Raw genomic sequence first — 25,202 nt, forward strand, 5'->3', positions numbered from 1 at the left:
CTAGCTATGAACACCAGCCCACAGGGCTACACCCATCAGACACACTAAAAGTCAGGCCTTCTCAGGCACAATCCAAGGCCAACTAAATCAGAATCTTTAGTGGGACAATGGAAAGAGTACTTTTTAAAAGTTCCCAGGAATTTCTAAGACACAGCTACAGTTGAGAATCACCTAGGAATTAAAACAAAATGAAACAAAACGAAACAAAACATGAATTTAATCTGAGGCTTCTGTCAATCTTAATTTTGTCTTAAAAATTCCAAAGGATATGATTCATGACAATAATAACTGATTAGTATTTTAAGTGCTGACTCTATGCTAGGTACTAGATATACGTTATCTTAATCTTCTCATCTAACCACACATTCCATTTTTATTCCCATTTTATGTGTGAGTAAACCAAGGCTCAGAAAATGTAAGTACCTTGCCCAAGGTCTCATAACTGAAAATGGTATTTATTGCTGGGATTCAAACTCAAGCTGTGGTTCTTCCTTATGAAAATGACGTCAGGGTAGTAAATCCTAATATGACAAAATCTTTTTTGACAGGCTACCTGTAAAAAGCTCACATCTTTCCCACTTCTCATGTACCTGTGCAATATACATGTCCACTTTCTATATCCTCTGGCAAAAGTAAAGATACCCGCAGAGTGTGCCTGTACCTGGGGAAAGCTAGACCTCCCTACCTTCATGAGAGTCTCCATTCCGCTTTTCTTGCATTGCAGCTTCAAAGTTGAGCTGGAGAATTTTGTTTAGAGTTGTGATCCATTCTTCCATTTCCATTTCACTGTCTGCTGCCAAAAGATAACTACTTTTGTCCTGCATCTTGAGCTCAAAAGCAAAACGCCGGACTTTGTTGTTCTGAAATGGGAAAAGGGTAAAGAGACATATGTTAAAAGAACTGGAATAGACTTAAAATTTTTTCTCCATATAATTTGCCGATAGGTGCTATCTCATTGGCATTTTGGACCAAGCTATATAAAAATGCAAGCATCTTTCCCATAAACTCCATCGACTATCCACCTTCCCTGCTTTATTTTCTCCATAGCTTGGTTTTCCATCTGACACATTATATATTTTGCCCACTCATCTTATCAGTTGTCTGTCCCCTCCAATGGAATGAAAGCAGAGATTTCTTTTGTCCAGTGCCACATTCCTACTTCTAGAACACTGCCAGGCAAATAATAGGCTCTTGAACAATAGCTGAGTGAATGAAATTTCATTTAAAAATTTCGATTTCCCTAGTTTTTTTGTTTTTTTGTTTTTTTAATTAACTAGTGTGTGGTATTATGTTTTTAAAAGCAAACCCTTATCTATCAATGTTTGACTTTCTTATCTGGAACTCACTCAACATTTATGAGTCCCAAAAGGAATTAGGACACCATATCTACCTTCTCCCAGCCTTCCCACATGCCTCCGGCTTTTATGCCTGTGAAAGGGTGTCTGATTCAAAGTATAAAAACAGTAGTCCATGTGCATCGAATGTGAAGGATTTCTCAACCTCCACACTGCTGATGTTTGGGGCTGATAATTGTTGTGGGGGCTCTCCTGTGCATTGTAGGCCTTACCCACTAGATGCCAGCAGCATACCCACCCCTGCCAGTTGTGAAGGTCAAAACATGTCTCTAGATATTACCAAACAGTCCCTGGGGAATAACCCCCCTGCCCCCCACAACACCCCATGAATGCACTAGACAGAAGTTCAGCTCTGAGGACCATAGCACAAGATTTCTTGTAGGTACAGGCTGAGGGACGTGATATCACAAACTCCCACCAACCTGTGGTGGAGCATACCCCTCACTCACTAAATTCTAGCTGGTTAGCTGCAGTCCCTCAGGGGACTCCTCAATGCAGGTCTCGGGGACAGGGCGACCTTCCCAAAGGCTTCTCTGTGTAGTTCTCAGAACACGAAGAGTGCCACTCCCAGCAAAGCCACACAAACTGCTGTGTACAGACTGCCTACTGTGGGTTCCACAATTGCTGCCCTGGACCTCACTTAAACTTCGCTTCAAGGCAAGAATCAGAGCAGTCAAAGGCTGGATATAAAATGAGTTCTCTTTCCCCTCACATATTCATGATTATGAAAATAAAAAGTTAAAAGGGAGGAGGACATTGGGCCTTGATTCTGAATTATTCCTTTTTGATCCTTAGTTTCCTTATCTGAAAAATAAGTATAATCACTTCAAGGTTCTAAAATACTTTTAGGGCTTAAAATTCTAAACCGAATTCCTTTCAGGTCTATTTTAAAATTTAGTTTAGGCATTTCTTTAAACTCATAGCATTAACTAATTTTTACAATGTCCAAAAGCAATATTAAAAAAACCCAAACACTTAAACCACAACTTTTGGAATTTAGCTTACAAACAGATGTGAATTAAAAACAAATTATTTTAAATTTTTGAAGCCATAAATAAAATTCATTAAATGCAAAATACTATCACCTGCATCAGCAAAAAGAATATGAAGGAAGAAACATCCACTGAAGTCGAACTTTAGATTCTGAACTGTATTTCAGAGACTGAATAATAATGCAAGGATGCTGTACTTATAAATCATCTATACACTGTGCAGAAAATGGGCAAAAAAATGTCATAGAACAAGCAATTACTTCATACTTTCCATGTGAAGTTGCCAAATATATTTAGTTTTGCTTTAAACTTTAAAAAAACAAACAAACTCGATACCAGAAAATTAAACTAGAAAGTAACTTTAAAAGTCTCTCAATTTAATAATATAAATCAAACTCCTACTTGAGAATCCCACACCAGAAGTTACTTTCCATCACTGACAATTCATTCTGGTACTTCTTACTTTACACTGGGAATAAACATACTTTAATATAATTTGGTTTTTATACTACTGCCATGCATGCCTGTAACATCCCCACCCACAACTACTACGCACCACTCTTCGCTTAACCTTACCGCCGCTACACTACCACCATCACCTGCCTGCTTTACATATGATCGACGAATGGAAGGAAGATGAGACGAACAAGAATCAATACGCTACCTGCCCTTTGCCCTTTCTGCCACACCTGCCTGCCTTGCAAACTACGCCATTTGACACTACTACCGCCTTACCGCCTGCCGCCTGCCACCGTAACTTTACTCACTCTGCCGCTTAAACGCACACCGTATGCCTTTCCAAATATACCGCCATACATCAGCATCCCTACCGCAACACTTACTGCCATGCTGCTGCTGCCGCTTCCACATACCACAAAATTTAAAAAAACATAAAAGTAAAACATACTATCACCCGCTTGCGGCTACGCCATAACAGAGTTCTCAACTGAGAGATTTTAAAGGCAAACAGTAAAAATTCAGAGCCACACATTCATTGCTCATTATATTTCTATTTGCATGTTGTACTTTAACAAAAAGTTTACAAAAAAAAAAAAAAAAAAATCAAGACACAATAACCTAAATTTCAAGTCACGAGAGATAGACAATCACAAAGAACAGGGAATAACATCAGACTCCAAAACAACACAAACAACTGGAAAATATCAGAATGCCTTCAAATTCTAATGTAAATTTTACCTTGGATTTCTACATCCAGCCAAACAATCAGTCAAATATAAATGCAAAAATAAAGATATCTACAGATAATGCTAACTCAAAAAAATTAACATCTTACAGGTGACTTCTCAGTAAACGACTTGTTTTGGAGGATTTGCTCCTCCAAAACAAGAAAGTAAAACAAGAAAAATGGAGACAGAGGATCCTGGAAACAGGGAATCCAACACGGACCAAGGCAACGGGAATTTCCAGGACGGTGGCTGTGCAGAGGCTAAGAAGGCAATTACATTTAACCTTCTAACAACACAGGTTTGAACTGCATGAGTTGCCTTATGACTATTTAAACCAGATGAACGATGACTTGGATGAAAATGTAATTTAATTTTAAGGAAACATGTGAATACATAAACACGTTTACCTGAGGATCAAACCAGAGATCTCTATGTGTCTAACCTTAGAGACACTGGCCCCACAAAAAGCCTTTCTTTGGGCTGATATCATTAGCCATTATTTTAAGGGAGAATTCTCTGATAATGGTGACTGCATCTATTGTGAGAAGTTGTCAAGGAGATTGTTCGTTAATCACACAGTGCCCTCTGTATAAGAGCCCCCAGGAGAAACGCCTGAATGATCTTCATTCTGAGATCGCTGGGCAGCTTCTGACTAATAAGATTGTTTGTATCTATGTGCACTGTGTGACTAAACGGGTTTCCAAGCTAGAAAGCATACAGCCCAGTTTGTTGCCCACCCAAAGCTGGTGTTAGATCTTCATAACATGTTCTTCTCCCTTAGCTAATTCCACTTCACCTCCTCCCTACCACGACTCCTTGTTCACTCTTCTGCTTTCAAACCCACTTTAAATTTATGCTATCCTGTGCTCTAAGTATCCTTGTCAGTGCTGCTTTAGATCTTCCTGAAAAATGGCAGGGGAATGGCTGGATGGACAGACGGATGGAGAAACAGGCAATCTGCTTTCAAAGACAATTCTATAAAGGTATGGAAGGAAAACACCAAACCGGAAAAAGTCCCTAGCTCTTTGGGAAAGGGAGCAATTGGGGTCAACAGGGACTGCCATATTATCTGTATTGATTTTTTTACAATATGAATATATTCACATATTATATTTAATCAAAAATAATTTTTAAGAATAACTCTACAACTGCAACAGCACTATGATAACAAAAATATCTGATACTGGCTGAATGCTCACCATGTGCCAGCACCGTTCTAAACTCTTTACACGTATAAATTAATCTTCTCAGAAACCATATTTGGTACTATTACTATCCCAATTTAACAAATAAGGAAACTGAGGCACAGAGAGTTTAAATAAGATCTCCAAAGTTACATAGCTGGTAGGGCAAGGATTTGAACTTAGTCAAGATCTAAAACCCAATCTCTTTACCAATATATTAGTCTGCCATTGGTATTATGATGGTAGCGATAAAAAGTTATCATTGAGATGCTATTTCCAAGTTACCTCATCCAATCTTCTCACTTCCCTATATCATTATCTAAATTTTGCAAATAAAGAAACTTCAGGTAATAGCTAGTCTAAGGTCATGCAGCTAAAAAGAGGCTGAGCCAGGTTTTAAACACAAGAACTCATGCTCAAGAGCATTTGTGCCTACTACAACGTATCTCTGCCCCTAGGCTATACCTGCCATCTTCTAAAAGGATGAAAAACAAGTCTTTTCTCACTTAAAGTCATCTATTATATTTCTATCACAAAATTGCCATTTTTGAAAGTGTTTGCTTAAATCTGCTGATTCATAGATGGTACTTTTACAAATAAGAAAACTTGGTAAAACTCTTCATATTTACCTGAACCACACCCATACAGGAATCCAAAAATATCGATCCTTTCGGTTCTTTGGAGATCTTTTCATCTTTGTAAAAATTCAAATTGTAGGAACCATCGCCAAGTTGAATCAGGTGGAAAAACCGTCTTTTAAATGACTAAGAAAAAAAATACACACAGAGTTATTGTTTTGGAATGAAAAGAGTCACAATTTCTATCAATAACTCACAATTAGAAACATATGCGAAACAGTTCAGTTCTCTCCAAAACAAATATAATTTTAGCCAACGCCCCAGGTAACTGGGTGCGTTAAGACCAATATACTTTCACATCTAATAATTTCACTGCATTTCAATTCTGAGTAGGTGGTTCACTTAACAAGCATTGGTCATTTTTCTCACCCACAGAAATTGGGATTTTATGTAACTATCCAAAAGCAGTGCAGTGAGTTCCAATTTGGGATGCAGCTCAGAAGGATGGAAGCTTCTCAAATCCCCAGGGTTTCTTGCTCACACAGAACAGCAACTATACTCTGCCTCATGACACCGAACAGTTTTCTAGCCTCAGGACTACAGCAGTCAGCATTTTCCCCAATTTAATTTTTATCTCCCTGTTCATCCTACCCCCGGCCCCACCTCCATTGCTTCTTTTCTCTTTATTATTAGTCCTGGTCTTTTTCTGGACCTACTTCTCTGGTGAGTAGCTTTTCACTGGTTTTGCTTTTTGCAGGCTTCTTCCCTTTAATCTTCGATTTTTACTTAGCTTGACTTTGTCACAGCAGACCTCTATAAAAGTGCTTAGGTTTAGCCCCTTGGTGATGTCCTGTGAGGTATCGGTATCATTTTTGTAGTTAACACAGAGAAGAAAGCCTGTGTCAGCAGTTGTACCTTCGCACCAGGCCAATGACAGTCTCTTCACGCTGATGAGTTGGTGATGAGGGTAAGTAGGTGGAAAGGTCTGCACCAAAGGTCTTACTAACAAAGCGGGGCATCTTACTAACCAGACGACATCGTTTTTGTCAGGAAGAAGAGCCCACCCATTTACCTGGAGCACTGTTCCTAAGACCTAAAGCAAAAAAAGGTTAATGAGAGGGGAAAGCAGGGTGACGGGTCTACTCACCCTCATGGTCACGCTTATTGCACTGTTCATGTTGCCTTTGTACAGCCACCCATGCTTGGTGATCCCACCCTTCTGAGAGCCGAGGGAGGCAGCATCCTAGGAGAGAAGGGAAATACCGCAGTCGTCTCCTGTTATTACCCATGTCGTTTGCCGCGAGTCTGGTCAATGGGAAAATCATTCACTTGGTGCCAGGCTGCCCCTTGGCCCTTTCCTGGAGTAACCATCTGACACTAACACTTACAAGTCGCTTTAGTGTCCACTTAACGGTGAAAGATTGGGACAAGCCTACATTTCTGAAAACTCCAGTCCATTAAAAGGCAAAGCTAGTTCTAATCCAAATTTTTATTTTTAAGAGTTTAGTAAGCCACAGAAAGTACATACCATACTTGACCACTCAAGTTGTAAGGTCTCGCCGGGTTTCATGAAAAAGGTTTTCAAATTACACTCCCCTACAGTTGAAGGACAAAAGCAAATTCCTGGAAAACTTCCCAGAGGCTTAGTTCAGAGAAAGGTGAAAAAGAAAGGAAAGAAGGAGATGTGAGCCAATAAAGGAGAGTTAAGATGATGGGACAACAGAAAAGAAGGAAAGACGGAGAAGATCCCAACAGGGATAGAGGAAAGAAAGAGTTAGAAAAGTGAAAGGAAACAGCTAGAAAAGTAAAGAAACATGCTTCTTCAAGTTCTGACCCCAAGCTCTGAAATCTGCATTAAAGGAGGTGGAGCTGCCAGCTGCTGCTAAAAGTATAGGCATATATTTGTACACATAATAGACAGATGAAACATATACACACACAAATACGCAATCTGGCAAATCTTCTACCACACCCTACCACACCCTTTAAGAGTTCTCCCCAGTGACTTCTTTCCCCCTTTAAGGCTACGCCCAATATATACTTCAGTAGGTACCCTGTGAAGAGAAGGCCACATAGTGTCACGTTACCCAGTTCACGTCTCCTAAGATTAGTCTCTAATTATGATGTTTATTTTTTGTAATCAAGTAGACAATTGCATAATGACCCATCTTATGTTTTGTTTTAGACCATCTCAATATGAATATTGGTGGTTTTATTGTTGTTATTATCAGCAATGACAGAAATAACTTACCTGTCTAGGATTATACAGTTTGTTTTGTGTGCCTTCACGGGCATTATTTCAATTGGTCCTCCTCTTACTATTAATCACCACCACGTTTTTAATATCTTGTTTTTCATTTTGAATGACTACCAACTCTTCCCAGAATTATTTAAAAAGTGTTTTGTAAAATAACTTGCTACCATGGACACTGTTAAAGTTCTTGAGTAGCTGGCATTATTGTCTTAGTTGACAATTTAAAAAAAAAATAAGAAAAACTAAACTCACAATAAAGCATCCAATATTGAGTAGGGAGAATGAGAAATGCACTAACTTTTTATAAGGTTCCCCTTGCTCCGTGGGAATAGTCGCCTCATGTCCTGCTATATTTGTACACTTCTCTAGCCACAAGCTTTTCTCCAATAGAAGGGGGAGTGGATTTGTAAAGTCAGAGCTTCTGGGTACTAAATATTTCACTCAAAATGATCACTGAAGAAACAGCCATTTAAAATCTATTGGCTATCAGTTTGTTTTAAGATAATCTAAACTTAAGGTCTAAGTAATCTTGATATCTTTTAACAGTGCAGCCAAATCTTATCCAGACCTTTGAAAATAATCTCAGAATAAACAAACAGGACCAGAAGAACATGCTATGCTAAGTAGTCAAGTTGAAATAGAAAGTTTATTTTAATCAATCAAACAAAACATTTAAAAAAATTCTTCCCATTTAAAGAAACAGTCCTATTCCTGTTTCGGCTAAATGTTAGTAATTTTCTCATTAATATTCTAAGTCTGTGAGTGATCAACCTACCTCGTCTTTATCGACCTCCTCATCAACTTCATAGACATGAACTGGAAGTTTATCCAACTTGGCCACTTTGCTTTAAAAAGAAGAAAAAACTTGTTTTATAATTACTTAATTCATGAAAAGATATTGCATTTCTTCTTCCATCAGAGGAACCAGCATTTAACAAACCCAAAACTGGCCCACTCGGATGAAGAATAAAAACCACCAATGCCATTGCTTTTCACAATAGGTGATAAAAGAGAGAGCTCCAAAAGCTATGTCGAAAACATGGCATAGCTTGTTGGGAGTTATATAGGTATATTAAAATGGGAATATTTGTTAACGAAGACTTGATAGAATAACTTTTAATATGAAGTTTGAGAACATGGAAAATGAGGTCATTAAATTTAAAGTGACTGAAACCACAGTCTTAGATGATGACTTTAATGACAAAAAGATGCCAGTAACAATAGTGGCCAGAATTTATTAAACAGTTACTATGTGCTAGGCACTGTGCTGTATGCTTCACATGTGTTATCTCTTGTAGTCCTTTAGATGGTGGGGACTGGCGTTAAAACCATTTAACAGATGAGGAAACTGAGGCTCACAGGGGGCCTCTGTGAGTAGATGACACAGGTAGACTACAGAATCTATGTTCTTAATCACTGTTACAATCTTCCCTTTCATTCTCATCAGTCAGAAACTCTTATTAATGCCAAAAAGTAAAATCTACCAGCAAGAAAAGTATATTGTATAGTAAGTCCATTAAATCTCACAGTCTGTTCTCTTTTAGCCCTGAGCATGGTATGAACAAGACTATCTGCAAAGATACGTTAATCTGATCAAATGGAAAGAATTTAAAAATCCCCAAATGAGTACTGGGTAAATATAGAACTAAGGAGCACACCCATCTGGAGAAGATAATGTTGGAAGAAAGTGTTCTCAGCTGAGATTTTAAAAAGAAGCATTTGGGAAGTTGGCTAAACACTCTTAAGGAGTGGCTGAACCACACAAACAGAAAAAACGAACAACCAGGTCCACTGACACTAGTATAACAAATCAAACTCATAGATACAACAAACACAAAGAAAAAATATATTAATAGGATCTCAAGTAAAATTTTTATTGGCAATAGTTACTTTTGAAACACAATCCATCATTATTTGCTTTTAATTTTCATAATCAACTAAAATTTGCCAACTACATCAGTTATGATGGAGTATTTTAGAACGGATATCCTCTCAAGGTGAAACTTACCTCTATCCCTGGTTCACTTTATCCACCATTAATCAATCTAAACACACTAGCTTTTGGTGCATTCTAGAACAAGTTAATACTTTAGAGGAGGTAGAGACATTTGCCTGAGAAAATGCTTGTTCTTTAACATACTTTTAACCTAATTTATTCAATATAAAATGCTTTTTTATGTCTCTTCAAAATATATTTTTAAGATAAAATACATTGCACTATATTTTAATACTCTTACATTTTCCTTGTTTTCTATTCCTCACTGAAAAAATTTCACCTGTTTGTGTTTCATCAGTACTACCCTGAAAAGAAATCACTGGACTTAATTAAACCATGATATGTTTATTACTGCCTACCAACCCTAGAGTCCTAGGATTGAGTCCTATGCAGAGAAGTTACATACCTCCCTAAAAATTTTAAGTACAAAGAATTTTCCCTGTGTATATAACCGCACCTTGTGTGGTCTGCCCATTTACTCACTTTGGAAGCTGTCGAAACTCTCCTGAGTAATCTTCATATTTATAGTTCACAAGGTGCCAGTCAGAATTATAGGTTTTGATGCACTGTTGGGGGGGAAGGGGGATTAAAAAAAAATAGAAAGTATATGAAAAATAAAAAAAGGTATGTGATGACTTTTAGAGAACATTTATGAAGGTTTATGAATGCACACCCATACAAACATCAAAAAAAATTCTTTCCCCTTAATCCTCCAATGCCTGAAATTCCACCATCAGAGGTTCCCATGAGGCTTAAGAACCACTGACACATTATCCTTGGGAGAGGGGGTCACTTTAATGATATAATCATCCTTCATGATCTGAGAGCAGATTTTACAACGAGAAAAACTTCACCTTCTCTCTTGCATCATTTACGTAACAATGTACAGTTACTGACTTAAAAACACTTGGTTCTTAAGAAGTAGAGTGGCCGCTACTAGAACATGTAAGTGGACAGAAAGTGTGAACCGCAAGATGTTTTCATGGTATTTATTAATATTATAACTGGCTTTGTTAGTCAATATTATATAAATCTGCTCTTAGTTTTTCCTTCTACTTATAAGGGACAGAGTGAGGTTATTAAGAGGAAAGATTTCAATTCCAATTCACAATGGCACCATGACATCTTCATGTATACGTGTGTGTGTGTGTGTGTGTGTGTGTGTGTGTGTGTGTGTGTGTAAAGAATACACAAAGTATGGAGCATTCCATTGCCAAGGATTCTACTGGATGCTAACCTACACAGGCTGCACTAAACTAAACTACCTTCTACATGACAGACTCAACGGAACAGCATCATGTCTTTCATTCATCTTCCAAGGAAGATCCATCAGGTAGTGTGTAGAGTCTTAAAATTATGAGGCTGCACCTGCCAGACCTTCAAATGCGAATTACATCAAAATCAATAGGTAAAGTTTTGATTTAGTTACCATCGATTTAGGCCAAATGATTTTCTGTGTAATCAGCTCTTGACTATATGTATGTAAACTTTAATGTGGCCAAAAAACTGAATGAATAAGTGAGACCATAGGTAGAAAAATGTATTTATGTCTTACTTAGTTGATTTGACTCTGGCTGTAACTAATATCATGAACAAAGTCTCCATTCTGCTTACGTCACTTCATTGTTTAATTGCCAATCTATTTTTGAGATAAACTCTCCTCCACCCCAAAGACATGAAAATAACCACAGCTACAACAGTGAGTGCTTCTTTTGTGCCAGGATCTACACTAAGCATTTTATTGGCAAGGCTGTGAAGGGAAGGTAGTGTAAGTATTTTATATAATCATTCAGAGAAGTGGAGTAAGTAGCAAAGAAGGGTTGAGAACAGTCAGATGTGGGAGCTAAACAACTTCTCAATTTCTTTGCTATGCAGTTACAAATGTTTTTAAATACTATTTTTTTCTTGTACCCGCTTTTTAAAAAAATTTCAAAAACTTTTCACATTTAGAACATCAGACATCCACATTCAAAATTATACTCCAAAACCAGTATAATCAGAGTTATCCGTACGTTTGCATTTTTTCACTAATGTATCTCGGTCCATTAGCATAGCTAAGTCAAGTCTGACTATGCATGATACAGTCCCATGGACCTGACCCTATTCTCTTTGTTTTGGAAGCCAAATCAGAGACTGCAGCAGCCCTCAGGACCATGGTGGTTCTTCGTCAAGCACTGCCACGAGAGTTGTGCCACCAAAGTCTCTTGCAGGACATTACAACCATTCTGAAGTATGAAATGTAACCGCCCAATTAAAAATAAATAAGCATAGATATAATCAGTGCATTTATTAATAGAATACCTGAGTGCCCAGATTTTTAATATCTTAGACATAACGAGTAAGAAAGATAATTGTAATGTTTAAATATTTTAAATTATAAGGAACTGTAAAAAATATTGTTAATAAGGTGTAGCTACCAGAGGTTCATTCATTTAATAAGCCATGGCTGACTGTCCACATAGAAGGCACCTGTTAAATTCCAAGGTAAAAACATGGAATAAGGCAAGCAACCTCCATTCCTCTGGAGATATAGAAAGTCTAGGAGACAATGGGTTCAATCAAAATCAGTACCCAGAGAACCGTATCTCGAAAAACACAAGGATCTGACTGACTGATTTCATGACTAACCTTTCAAACTTGTGAAATTCAATAATATTTTGAAGTTATACTGAAAGGTTTTTGAAGTTGTTTTTTAAAAAGCCATTAGGTCATTCTCCTCTGGACGAGAGGATGAAGAGGAAGTGTTGTTTCACTCCACCCTAGTGGAAGGGTCCCAAGAGGTTTAGTTATGTTGGCTCCAGCAGCATAGCATGAAGCCGCTATTGCTCAACTTGCAGCGATTAACGAATTTAATGGAGAGTTGTCCCTCAAAAATCATATTTTTAAAGCAGTTGGGAAAACTGAATTAGTAATTATTAATTTTGTTAGATGTTTAAAACAGGAATCAACAAACTTTTCCTGCAAAAGGCCAGACAGTATATATTTTCATCTTTGAGGGTCATATTTTCTCTGTGCAACCAATGAACTCTGAGCTGTGAACTCGAAGCAGCCATAAGCAACATGTCAACAATTGGGTGTGGCTGTGCTACAATAAAACTTTATTTATAAAAACAGGCTGCAGAGCAGATTTTGCCTGTAGGTCAGTTTGCCTACATCCTGCTTTAAAACAAACATTTAAGGATATATAAACATACTTAGCTGTTTTGTCTATAATTAATTTTACTGGCATAGTAGCAAAGGAAGTTATCAGACAAGAAGTCACCTTTTCAGAAGTATAAGAAAACACACTTTGAAATTTTTAAGTACATTAATTTTTCAAAAATCTCAATGGAAACTAAATCTTGTTATTTTAATTGGTCTTTACTTATAAAAGCTTAACTTTTTCACAGTGGGCAAATTTATTGATGGGCATATTTATCTAGCAAATACAGATAAAAATCTATTATTTTTAAATGAAGGATAGGTCAAGAAACAAAATTAAAATACCTAATTAGTTCCTCTTGGAGGAAAAAACAAACACCCCAGGGAGAAAAAAACAAGCAATCTAAATGCAATAACTTCTCTTTCCCCCTTATAAGGATCCTTATTTGTATGTTTAAACCAAGTTGTAACCATACATTGATCAGGGATCTCAGGCTCTGCTCATTATCACTTGACATTTCATAAATATTGAACTAGTCTTGAATATAAGTTCCAAGTATAAACATAGAAATGAAGAAAATACGTCAACATGTGTGCTGAGTCTCCATTAAAAAAATATCAATAATGAAGCCTCTGACATCATGTCCAGTTAGTTCATTTACGAGCTTCCCTTTATTTAATGCCTATAAGTTCTGTAGAATTCATGTTTTGTTGTCAGAAGTAATCTCTGTTGACCTCACTATCTACGTTTCAGATTCTGAGAACCTCATATTTTTCTCCTATTTTAACTTCCATCATAAAAAATATAATTACCTCTCTGACACTTTCTTGATAAAATCATTAAAATTAAGAGAGGCGTTAGAAAAAAATGACTGTAAAATAATGTATAGTAGTGGGGAGGAGGGAAGGGGGAGGTAGACGGGGTAAAGGGGGTCAAATATCTGGTGACAGAAAGAAATCTAACTATGAGGTGAACACACAGTGTAAACATATATATGCCTTACTGTTAACGTGTACAGCTGAAAATTATTGGATTTCATTAACCGATGTCGCCATAAAAAAAAATAAAGTAAAAATAAAATAATGTATAAATTAATATAGCAGAAACACATTACCTCTGTAACAAATAAGCTCTGTGCTTCCTCTTGTGCGTTTGCAGGAACCGTTGAGCATCTGTATCGACCCTGCCGTCTCAGAATGGCTGTCTGTGAAGGAAAGCACCAGGCGAGGACTGGGTAAAGTGGAGGAAAGGCGCCAGCCTCACGTGCAGCAGGCCTGGACACCGTCACTTCGGTGTCTACCCGCTGGTGCAGCTCCCTCCTCACTCCTTGGGTCACACACGACTGATACCATTTGACACTCTAAAGTTCAAAAGACATGCGAGGCAACAACTCCTGCTTCTTTCTGGGTCAGGGCCCCAGTGAGCCCTCCGGAGAGCCCTTTCACTGCCCCCAGGCAGGGTGGAGGCCTATTTGGGGAGTCCCTAACACTCCTTCACCCCGAGTACTTGATTTCGTCCCATGATATTGCCTTTTACTTGCCTTCATTGTCCCTTTTTTTATTGGTAAACAGACATAGCATAAAATTTACCATTTGATCCATTTTTAAGTGTATATAGTTCAGTGTCATTGCACATTTACATTGTCCTGCAACCATCACCGCCATCCATCTTTTAACTGCCTTTTGTGTCTGTTCTTGTTCACTGTCACATCCCCAGTGCCTAAGAGCAATTAACTAGACAGGTAGAAAGTCCTTAATATTTGCTAATATTTGCAACAACCCCCACGATTCCTGTTACATGAGGCTTAAATGCTTATTTTAAGTAATAACATGTCTCATGACTCTAGGCAGCAGCACATATACTCCAATTAACATTGTTTGGAAGAGACCGTAGTGTCAATATGAGGAACTTGGGCTTCGGCCTTCAGAAAGGAATGTTCTAGATATTTTTCTCCAATGTATTATAATTCTTGGAACTATAACAGACCATAGTTATAAAAATAGCATACATGAAAACATTTTGCTAACAATCTACCCTGTTGGCCCACTGTGGCTTATCACTAAGATGGGCTCACCCAGCACCTGGCCCGGCTGTTTCCATTCTCCCTCTGGTTAGAGGAAGCGTTGATCAAGTCTGTGATCTCTCTCCCTCCAGCCCGGGTGGAGAACCCTACGGCATATATTTTGGGTATAATTTCATTTTATTTCCCATCCACATTTTCACTGTGTTGTGTCTGCTCCACCTCTATTTACTCTTTTCTTGCACTGTGGCCATCTTTGAAACTAATCTTACATCCCATTTTTAGGATAAGGCTCCCTTATTCCAAAGGAAGGGAAGGAAGGAACTCTATTCTCCACCAAAGTTCTTCACAGGTGAATGATTAATTCATTCGGCCTCTAAGAGGCCTTTTAAGCCCCTGCATCTTGGTTCCTTTGCGAATATCACAAAGAGTGGCTCTTATTACACACCTGTTCCCATGAAATGTCATAGAGATATGTGACAGAAAGCACTAAAGAGACAAAATCTAGTCAAAAAGCTTCAAAGTAACACATTAATTATAAGAGATTATCAAAACTGTTGAGAAACAGGTATAACATTAGTAAAGGGGAATTGTTCAAGAAATTGTGTACATTTAATGTCTCCACTTACTGTGACCTTATCTTTATTTGGGTCTATCGAGATTTTTAAATGTTCATGAATGGCTCAGGACAAGAAATAAGACAGTTTAGGGTCATTTCCAGCCCATTTCTCATCATGGGACTAGGAAGAGAGAAATGTATCATAAAATTTTCCCAGTGAATTATCAACTCAAGAAACTTTAATTATGTGACACTTTTCCAAACACCCTTTTAAGGTGAGAAAAATAATAGGAAATGAATCTTTTTGATTCTCATAGATCAAAGTGTCATTATGCTCTCACTTTAAAAACAGCTTTAATCATTAAAGAGAGACTTGACCTTTAACAGACAAAAGAGCACTAAACATAAATAAACCAATTATCCATATGTTTATTTAACACCTATCAATACCAGGTCACTACGTTTGAGTTCACTACTGATCAAGTCCTATGATTTTGACAAACCTAGTTTTCTGACTAGAGCCCTTTCCCCGCAGCCCAGAGACTTATTCAAATAAACTTAAAACATTTCTTTAAAACCAGTCACTCAGATTAGACATGCTTCTTTAGTATATACCTGGCTCGTGCAATTTGACACACATTTTCTGTACATACCTGTCTTAGATAATCTTTCAGATGCCTGCTATCCTCCTCTATCCATGCTTGCTGTTCCTCATACCAAGAGGTGGGGTCTATTTTCCCTCCCCTTGAATCTAGGCTGCCTTCAACCAATAAAATGAGGTCAAGCTGATATTGTGCCAGTCCCAAACTTAGCCTTTAGGAGAGCTGGCAGCTTCCTGGAAGACAACTAGCATATTAAAAGATCTACGACCTTGAGACCACCATGCTGTGAGGAAGTCCAAGTTACTAGCCATATTGAGAGGCCATATATAGAAAGATGCCTCACCAGCCTCCAGCTGGTTCCAGCCACTCTGACTGAGGTACCTTCAGGTGAGTGAAGAAGTTATCTCGGACATTCCAGCTCCTGTAAACACCAATTAAAGCATAACTAACCCTGCTTAGTCTCAACCAGATTTCAGAATTATGAAAAATAAGAAATTATTGTCTTATTAGCCTTTGGAGAGATATGCTTTTTAATTTTTTTCTTTTTATTTTTTAGGAGAGGCAACCCTCGGTTGACCTCATAGATTGCAAGGAACTTGTCAGCTTACAATCCCTTATTTTTTTATTTTTTACGCCTATAGCACCTGGTCTTCCTAGGTGGTCTCCCATCCAAGTACTAACCAGGCCTGACCCTGCTTAGCTTCCAAGATCAGACAGGATTGGGCTTGTTCAGGGTAGCATGGCCATAGACTGGGGAGAGATGTTATTCAACAATACATAAGTGTAACAAGGCTTAAGAGACTAGGAACATCCCTAATTAAAGTATTGGAGAATACTGTCATTTTCATGAAAATGTCTTTTAAATCCTAATCACGGTATAGTATTACGACAGAAGCCTTGAGGGGGTACACTAAGCTGCAATCTGGTTTCCACACTCACCCTTCTATTCAGTCAGTGCCCAAAGAACGATCAAGTAAGAGAGAGAAAAATGTCTATTAGAGAGTAGACTTCAGTGGCTTCTCTTCCTAAAGAAGATTCTACTGATCATTTAAGGACTCAGCATAAATACTACTTCATCTCCTCCCTCCTTCCTTCCCTCCCTCCTCCCTCCCTCTACTGTGTCCCTACTTTCTACCACCAGACACGGGACTAGAAGTTGGAGACAAAATTTAATAAAATGTAGTTGTTGTTCTTCTAGAGCTTACAGTCTGATAATAGAGGAAGATGAGGAAATTATTAGAGTGTGATAAGTACTACAGAAAGGTCTGAGAGAAAAGAGCAAGACGCGCAGGCTGGTATGAGAGGAAAGAGTGGGGGAGTCTAAATCCGCCAGGAAGGAGAAGAGGACATCTAGAAGACGTGCACCGAGGCGAAGACGCTTCGGCTAAATTACACAGGATGAGTGCAAGTGTACTGAATACAAAAGGAAGAGAAACTTGGAGATAAGCTTACCTTTGGAAAGTTAAAAGAGCAAAATCAAGATATAATAAGTGAGATTAGCTCTTTGCACACACACAAAACAAACCCATTAAATCCCAGAACTGAAAATATATCCTATGTCAAAAAAAACCTGCCTAGAACTCTAATTAAACTTGAATTAAATAACATTAAAATCCCACCAACCTATAGGTTACTCAGTGATTTTAATTTACAGAAAGAACAAGGCTTGCATGAATGGAGCACTTTTGTCAGTATCTTTATCACCACTTAAAAGGGAAGGCTGGGATCCATCAAGCTGTGACCCATTGGGGACTATTAGACTTGGCGCCAATGAGGTGTCACCATTTACCACCACCAGTTGCCAACATCTTCCTACTTATTGCCTTTGCTCTGAGTTCAGCCTCATCAACCCACTTGTTTATAATGTAATCCCTTTCAGACTTTCCTAATTACAGAGAATGCATAGCCAACAAATGTATCCTGATGTGTTTATTAATTCTAGTTCTGAATGAACATTACTGAATGGTACTCTGGTTTGGTCTTTTGTGGGGTTGACTACAAGTCAGTTTCCCTGAGCCCAAATAATTCTGGTAACATTGACCAAAGGCAGTCTCTGGACGTGCAAATCTGAGATCTGACCCTGGACCTTGATGACCTTATAAACTATGCCCCAAGAGGCCCTGTCTGATAGCTTGTCAATCTCTGATTCCATTATCCAAAAGCTTCCTGCAGGAAGATGTCTTTTTTTTTTTTGTCTACCAGATTGTGGATTCCTCTGAGGGAATTCTACTTGTATCTCTGTGCTAAGTACTCAATAAATGTTTCAAGAATGACTTAATAAAAGAGACAATAGAGATAAAAATAGAGACCTACCAATAAGCATCCTTTACTTGCATATGTTTTTTTTTTTTCTATTATTACAAAAGTTCTCTGGGCCATTATGGAATTTGACAAGGAAAGGCTATAGCATAAGTGAATGTTCTGTTAATTTCTCTATAGATTTATGTATTAAAAGTCACATTCAGGTACTAGTCTATTGTATGCCAAATCGACTCATATTAAATTTCTGCAGTTTTATTTATCTGGTTTTTAATAGAGTCCAAATCAATACCAAGAGATTTATTCTCAATGAACACTAAAGCCCTTCTCAAAAATTAGCTTAATTTTCTTTTTAACAGTTACGGTATTCTTTTCTACTTTTCTACCAGTTAAAATCATATTCCTGCTAGAAAATAGGTCTGTGTCCACTTCATATAAATCAATACCAAGGCGGACATTCTAAGAATATCATTCCCATTTTTATTCCCATTCTGCTAAGAAAGCTTAATAGCTTTCGACTAAGTAGTTTTCTACATTTGTAAGGGAGAGGACAAACATTTTACACTATTAAGTATGATAAGATCTGAAAATTAAATCTAAACATACCTAGCATCTCAGACAACCATTGGGATATAAATTTCACAGAACAAACCAATTTAAAAGTAAAAGCCCCCTTCTAGCTACTATAATAGTCTAAAAAAAAGTCTAATTTTGGTCAACACTATATTTAGGTTGAACACTGGTCCTCTTTGACACATAGAAATCTTTAATTACCTTGGCCAAGTATGGACAGGAGTCTTATGATGAACTGCATACAATTACAGGCGTAATTGGGAAAAACAAAACAAAACAAACAAACAAACAAACAAAAAGACTCCTAAAGAAAAGAAAGGGGTAAAGTCCTCTCCCAAAGGGCTAATATAATGATCCACGAACATCTGAGAGCCCAAGGTAAATCTGTATGGGGCTTTTTTTTTTTTATAATGGAATGAACTGGAAGAGCACAGAGTTTCCCCCCACATCCAGACTGGACTATGAAGAGTAAAATTTACTACAATGTCCAAATTTAGTTTGGAACAACAAATTTCAAATAGATTCTTTTTTATTTAAAAAATATTTTTCCTCTTGGTCGAAATGACTGCCTCCAAAATTGGAGTCATTTGAATGGATGCTTAGCCTAGGAGGCCGGGCCATGGGCCGCCTGAAGGGAACATACAGAGATGTCAAGTCCTCTCATCTAAGGCCAGCTCTGGGGCTTTCTGGCATTTCCTATCCATTTTCTCCCTCACTTACTGCTCTTCCCTGACAGTGTGTTGCAACCCTGTTTCTTCAGCTTCAACTTGGAATCCCTCCCTACCATCAAAATTCCTGACCCCAGCCTGACCAGGGCTCTGCCCTCCCTCCATCAGTGCTAGCCAGCATGCTACCTTGACCCCACTGAGGCTGGGCTACCGAGCTCATGTTTCAAACCACAAGCAATGTGAAATGCATAATTTAATTAAACTTCCTATGGAAGAATTTGAGAAGTGATATTGGAAAGGGGTTTGAATTGAGAGCCAGGAAACCTGAGTTCTCATCTGAGCTCTGCCTCTCATTAGCTGTGTGATCTTGGGGTAAAGTTTTAACTTTCCATATCCATAAAATAAAGAGTTTTGTAGGCTCTCTAGGTTTCCTTCGTGGTTTAAAAATTCCTTAGTTCTGTGAACATGGAATTCTAAGTCGTTTCTCTCAAATGGTTTATCTTATTGTTATGAATTGCTTTGTGAGAAACTAAAACATAAAAGACATCCAGGAAAAAAAGATGAATACTGTCTCTGCTCTGATTTGTACTCCCCCAATTATTTTTTTTTAATAAAGGGAATTGTTGGATTAAAAGGAGGGAAGATTCACTACATAGATTTAAATAGAGGCATGAGTACTAACAAAGACATGCTTTTGTGTCAACGTTTCTTTATTTTTCTAACCCTCTAGACTCATTTGGCACTAGATTTTTTTTTTTTTTAATCATTTTGCAATGGGCATTAAACTATAACCAAACAACCCTCTTAATTCCTGATGGGAAATATGCATATCCACTGGGTGTTTAAAATATTTTAATTAAGAGACTGAAACAAAGGCCCGTCCTTCTCCTGGGACCATATGAATAATGAACTAAAGACAATGTCCGAGAGAAGCGGGTGGGTTGCAAGCCGAGCCAGCTGTGTGGATCCACCATGGACCAGACGGACCATCTCCCTATCTCTTCTGTTCAAAGGGACACAGGGCTGGCAGCGCCCTCCCTCAGACGGAAAAACAAATAGCGCGGCAGCCCAGAAGGGAGTGCAGGCTTTGAAAGAGGAAGAGGTATCTCCTCAGGTGTCCTAAACAGAACAACTCCCAGGACGGGCAAGGCTGTAATGCACCAGCTGAGACACTAAGTTAGTGATGAAGAAGATTCCTTCAAGAGAAGGTAACTAACTGCTCAGTAGGCCATGACTGCAGAACAGAGAGTGAAAAGGGAAATTTCCTAGGTATCTGCTTTCTTGCCTCTAAGATGGGCCCTGAGGCCTGAGGACAAAGTCCGAGAAGGCCCGAGACCCACTCTGCTGACCTGCTGGACAGAGCCCAGTAAACTCCAATCTACTCTTAGGCTAAAACACAAGACTTATCTTTGCTTCACAGGTAACTCTTCCTATCTGTAATTCCATATAAAGTATCTGCACTTGTGTTTATTTTTGTGTTTGTTCTAATTTACACAGAACTATCCCTTCAAATGTTTGAGGGCTTGATGCCTTTGTCAGAAAAAGAGTCTTTTGATCTGCCAGGAGAAGTACAACCTTGGAGAGGGCCAGGGCTCTGTGAAGGGAGGGAAGAGGAAATCAGAAACCTGGGCCAGAAATCGGAGCCCTGGTGGTCTAGGTAAGACTGAATGGGTATCCCTCAGGCCTGACCCATCTCCCTCCCTAAAGAGTAAGCCCTGGGTTGAATTTTTATTGTGTTTAGCTGGGCCAAGTGGGTAGCTTCTGCTTCAATATTCTAAAGTTATCCCAGATTTTAAACTACTCCCTATTAGATCGATGGCTCCCAACTATCCTTTTGTCTCTAGGCCTGAGCCAAACCGCAGGTGCCTCCCTTGTCTGTGGAGTTAGGTCCCTTTGATGTCTGCTGGAAACACCTCCTGGGCTGAACTGTCTGTACATTAAGCATTTCATATCCAGGGCAGTATGAAACATTACTATTAGACATTCTGGAAACTTTGCTGTGACCTACTGAGCACAGCAGTAATGAAACCTTTCCAAATATCTGGCAGATACATTTGTTTCAGAGCAGATGACTCGCTTCCGAGAGGATTCAGTCCCAAGCTAGACTACAAACTGAAATCCATGCAGGCATTCCCTACATCTCAATGCAAGATCATGTCGTGGCAGCTGACCCACATCTTCCACTAAGATCAGACAATTCCATTTTAAGGGAATTGTTTGCTGAGGGTTCCCAATGCTTAATTCACTAAGAATTTAAAAAATGGACAAAGCCTGGGATAAGACAAGGGTCTGGAAAAATAATTCCATTTAGGTTTTTGGAGCGATCTAACAAAAAAACAATACCCAAGAAACTAATTAAAACATTACAAGGGCCGAGCCCTGATTATGGGCAGAGAAATGGACATCTCTCTGCCTCTTTCTAACAGCTCCTCTTCACTAGCTCCTGCATGGTCCTCAAGCTTCCATCTTTAACTGTCTTTCTCCACTCAACAGTGTCACCCTGTGACTTTCCTTGCTATACATGCCCACAACAGTGCAGAGATTGAGGGTGCTGTTGTATGAACCTCAGTGCAGCACCCTCCCTAACTCATATTCCCACCTTCCTTCTACCATCCCTCTTTTCTATTCTCAGCATGGATGCCAGTCATCTTTCTAAAACTCTCATCCGATAGTGCCACGCCTCTGCTTAAATTCTTCAATGACTCCTCGCTGCCACAAGAACAAAGTCCAAACTCCTCAGCATGACCTAAGACTGTTCATGACTAGCCGTGTTGACTCTGGTCATGTTTGTGGACTCTTCTCTTGCCCTTCTCCAACCCTCCAGCACATGGGGTACTTCTGACTCCCTAATGCACTGACCACTCTGTTTGGGGGGTGAGCCCAGATAAAGAACGCTGGCTTTTATCTTAGACTGGATTTCTGCATTTTCAACACTTAGGGGACTCTTAACACCTGAATGTCTCACTATCTCAAACTTAATAAATTCCCATGGGACTCCATTTATATATACATATATATCTCCTCTCTTAAGTTTTGAGCAATTTGAAAACAAGAACCCTGTCGGATATTTACATTCCTAAGCATCTCACAAGGCTGATCCCCTTGTACAAGTAGAACTCTAAATGATAAATCAAATAAATATACTCTTCAACACAGCTGATCAGTGCAATCTGAAAATTAAGCTTTCTTTTTAAGGCATATTTGCTCATAAAAGAATGATCTGTCACTGTTTCTGTAAAAGGTATTACTTGAACTAGAATTAAAATTCTCATCTCCTGAAGGTCTGGCCAATATCAATTCAGGAATATTATTTATCCAGATTTTTCAGGAAGATTCAATCATAGACATGAACTAATATCCCAGGAACCACAATGTTCACGAAAGTTACATTGTTGGCCGGTGATTCTGACTGATAAAAATTTCGAGGAATTTAACAAAAGAACATTTTCAATAAAAAGCCCTAAACAAAGTATTGAGATTATTTTTGTAGCAGCCTATAATGAAAAGTGAGGACAAAACACTGTTTTAAAAAAAATCTTTTCAAAAAAAAAAGAAAAAGAAAAAGAGAAACAGATGGGAAATGAGATCAGGGACTCAGGGACTTCCAAGGCCCTTTGTAAGTACAGGGGCCTGGCTTCCTTTTTAGGTCAGTGGTTTGTAGATCATTATCAGTCACATGTAAGTAGAAGAGGAAAAGAAACAGAAGAAAAACAAAAATCAGGATGTTATTTAAAGGGAAATGGATTAACCACATTTTCCTATACAATGCTGAGAACAGTCTAGGATTCTCCTGTATCTAAACATTTCCAAAAGTGAAAATTTCTAGAATTGCTAATTACTAATAATCTTTGCACTCCCATCTTTCCTTTTAAATTCTCTTGCTAAGAGATTTGACATTGTTAATACACCAGGAAATATCAGAAGAAAGAGCACCTGAGAAATCATTCCTCACCCTGACTTCACACACAGCTTTAAGGATGACAACAATTTCACATTCACATAGCACAGAAATCCTGTAACAACATGTTCTTTATTTTTAAAAATTGTGATAAAATATCCACACAACATAAAATTTACCATCTTAATCATTTTTAAGTGTACAGTTCAGTGCAATTGAGAATATTATTGTTGGGCAATCATCATCACCATCTACCCACAGAACTCTTTTCACCTTGCAAAACTGAAACTCTGTACTTATTAAACAATAACTCCCCATTTCCCCTTCTCTAAACCCTGACAATCGCCATTCTACTTTCCATCTCTATGAATTTGACTATTCTAGGTACTTCATATAAGTAGAATCATACAACATTTGTCCTTTTTGACTGTCTTATTTCACTTAACATAACGTCCTCAAGGTTTACCCATGTTATAGTATGTATCAGAATTTTCTTCCCTTTTTAAGGCTGTATAGTATTCTATTCTGTGGATATACCACAATTTGTTTACCCATTCATGCAATGATGAATGCATGGGCTGTTTCCACCTTTTGGCTATTGTGAATAACGCTGCTATGAACATAAGTCTATAAGCATCTCTTTGAGTCTCTGCTTTCAAATCTTTTTGGTATATCCCCAGAAGTGGAATACAACACACCCTTTTTATTCCTTCCATATAAACTCTACACTTTGTTAGTTTATATCATACATCAAAGTCTAATTTTTGTAAAGTATAAATGGTATCCATAAATTGCTTCCCAACATCTTTTCTTTTTTTACTCTATACCTACCTTCTCCATATTCCAACACTTTACGTAACTGCACAAACATTAGTAAGCCATGTAACAAGCCAGGATCTTAAAAAGCCAGATGTAGATTCAGTGGATTGATAGCGACAGTTAAAAATGTCACCACCACCAGCATCATCTGGTAAAGGACTTCCCTTGAAGGAGAATCATGACTGGAAATCAATGGCCAGACCCACATCGAATTCTATGTCTCTGACAGGAAAGGGAGGATTCCTGGTCATCACTTTCAGGGATACATAGATTTGTCACTTCTTAAGTAACAGTTCAAGTTACATTTCTTGATCTAAAACATTTTAATCTTAAAGGTTTTCACGTCTGTGTAATTGCCCAATAAAATTTACCTACAATTTACCCGTGGAAAAGCAAGTTTTCAGACCTATGTCAAGTAAACTTGATGAGGCCTCAAAACTTCAAAGGTTCATTAGCAACTAGAAAGTGTATGCCTTTTAAAGACTGTTTCACCTTCATTCTTTTATTTCAGAAAGTATCTAACTTCCATCAAAACAAATCACTGATCGGGCAAAATATTTTACAAATCTAGTCACTGGAACTTCCACATGTGCTCAATGGTACTCATATTTACTTCCTGAATCAAAGAAAACTACCTAATATTCATAATAATTTTACTAATTTTAACTGAAGCCAAAATCACCCAACTCTAGTACTCAGTGGGCAGAGGTTATGTGAATGTGGAAGTGGATGGGCAGCATGGGGGCTCGAGAGGCACAAACACTGTGCCTGAGCCTTCCTTAGGGTCACAGTGTGGGTGGTGACACTAGAACACAAAAAGCTTAAGAAGCCGTTGGTGAAAAGCCCAAGACAGTACTTGAGTATTAATGTACACAGAGTAGATAGTAAGCACTAGAGGAATTAAGAAAATGGGGGGGTGGGGGAATCACTGTAGGGTTTGAAGTGGCCTCAAAAGGGTGAGATGGTCCTAGAAGGATGAAAAAGAAGAGAAGACATTGCTAGCAAAGAGAACCATGAAGCTAAGGCAGAGACAGAACAGAACAAACCCCAAAGCACCAGGCTCCAATTCTGAAAAAAAAAAAAGTACTAAGGGCTATACTAGGCATGGCGCTCTTG

The 25,202-nt window shown here is 38.3% G+C and overlaps 1 protein-coding gene and 1 non-coding gene across 12 annotated transcripts in view; both read right to left on the reverse strand.

The window, feature by feature from the left end:
• Positions 1-25,202, reverse strand: part of DOCK9 (dedicator of cytokinesis 9) — a 240,087-nt gene that overhangs the window by 97,614 nt on the left and 117,271 nt on the right. For all 11 annotated transcript variants that reach the window (XM_039849151.1, XM_039849144.1, XM_039849146.1 and 8 more), the window contains exons 3-8: positions 13,803-13,892; positions 10,030-10,112; positions 8,326-8,395; positions 6,444-6,539; positions 5,348-5,482; positions 686-860 (exon numbers count right to left, since the gene is read on the reverse strand). In XM_039849151.1, the coding sequence (XP_039705085.1) occupies positions 686-860; positions 5,348-5,482; positions 6,444-6,539; positions 8,326-8,395; positions 10,030-10,112; positions 13,803-13,892 (649 nt within the window). The remainder of the gene's footprint in view (positions 1-685; positions 861-5,347; positions 5,483-6,443; positions 6,540-8,325; positions 8,396-10,029; positions 10,113-13,802; positions 13,893-25,202) is intronic.
• On the reverse strand, positions 16,502-16,620 carry LOC120591967 (5S ribosomal RNA). Its single transcript, XR_005650029.1, has one exon. It is a non-coding gene; the product is annotated as a 5S ribosomal RNA (ribosomal RNA).

Source organism: Pteropus medius, unplaced genomic scaffold (assembly GCF_902729225.1).
Source record: "Pteropus medius unplaced genomic scaffold, Ma_sr-lr_union100, whole genome shotgun sequence".
Taxonomy (NCBI): domain Eukaryota; kingdom Metazoa; phylum Chordata; class Mammalia; order Chiroptera; family Pteropodidae; genus Pteropus; species Pteropus medius.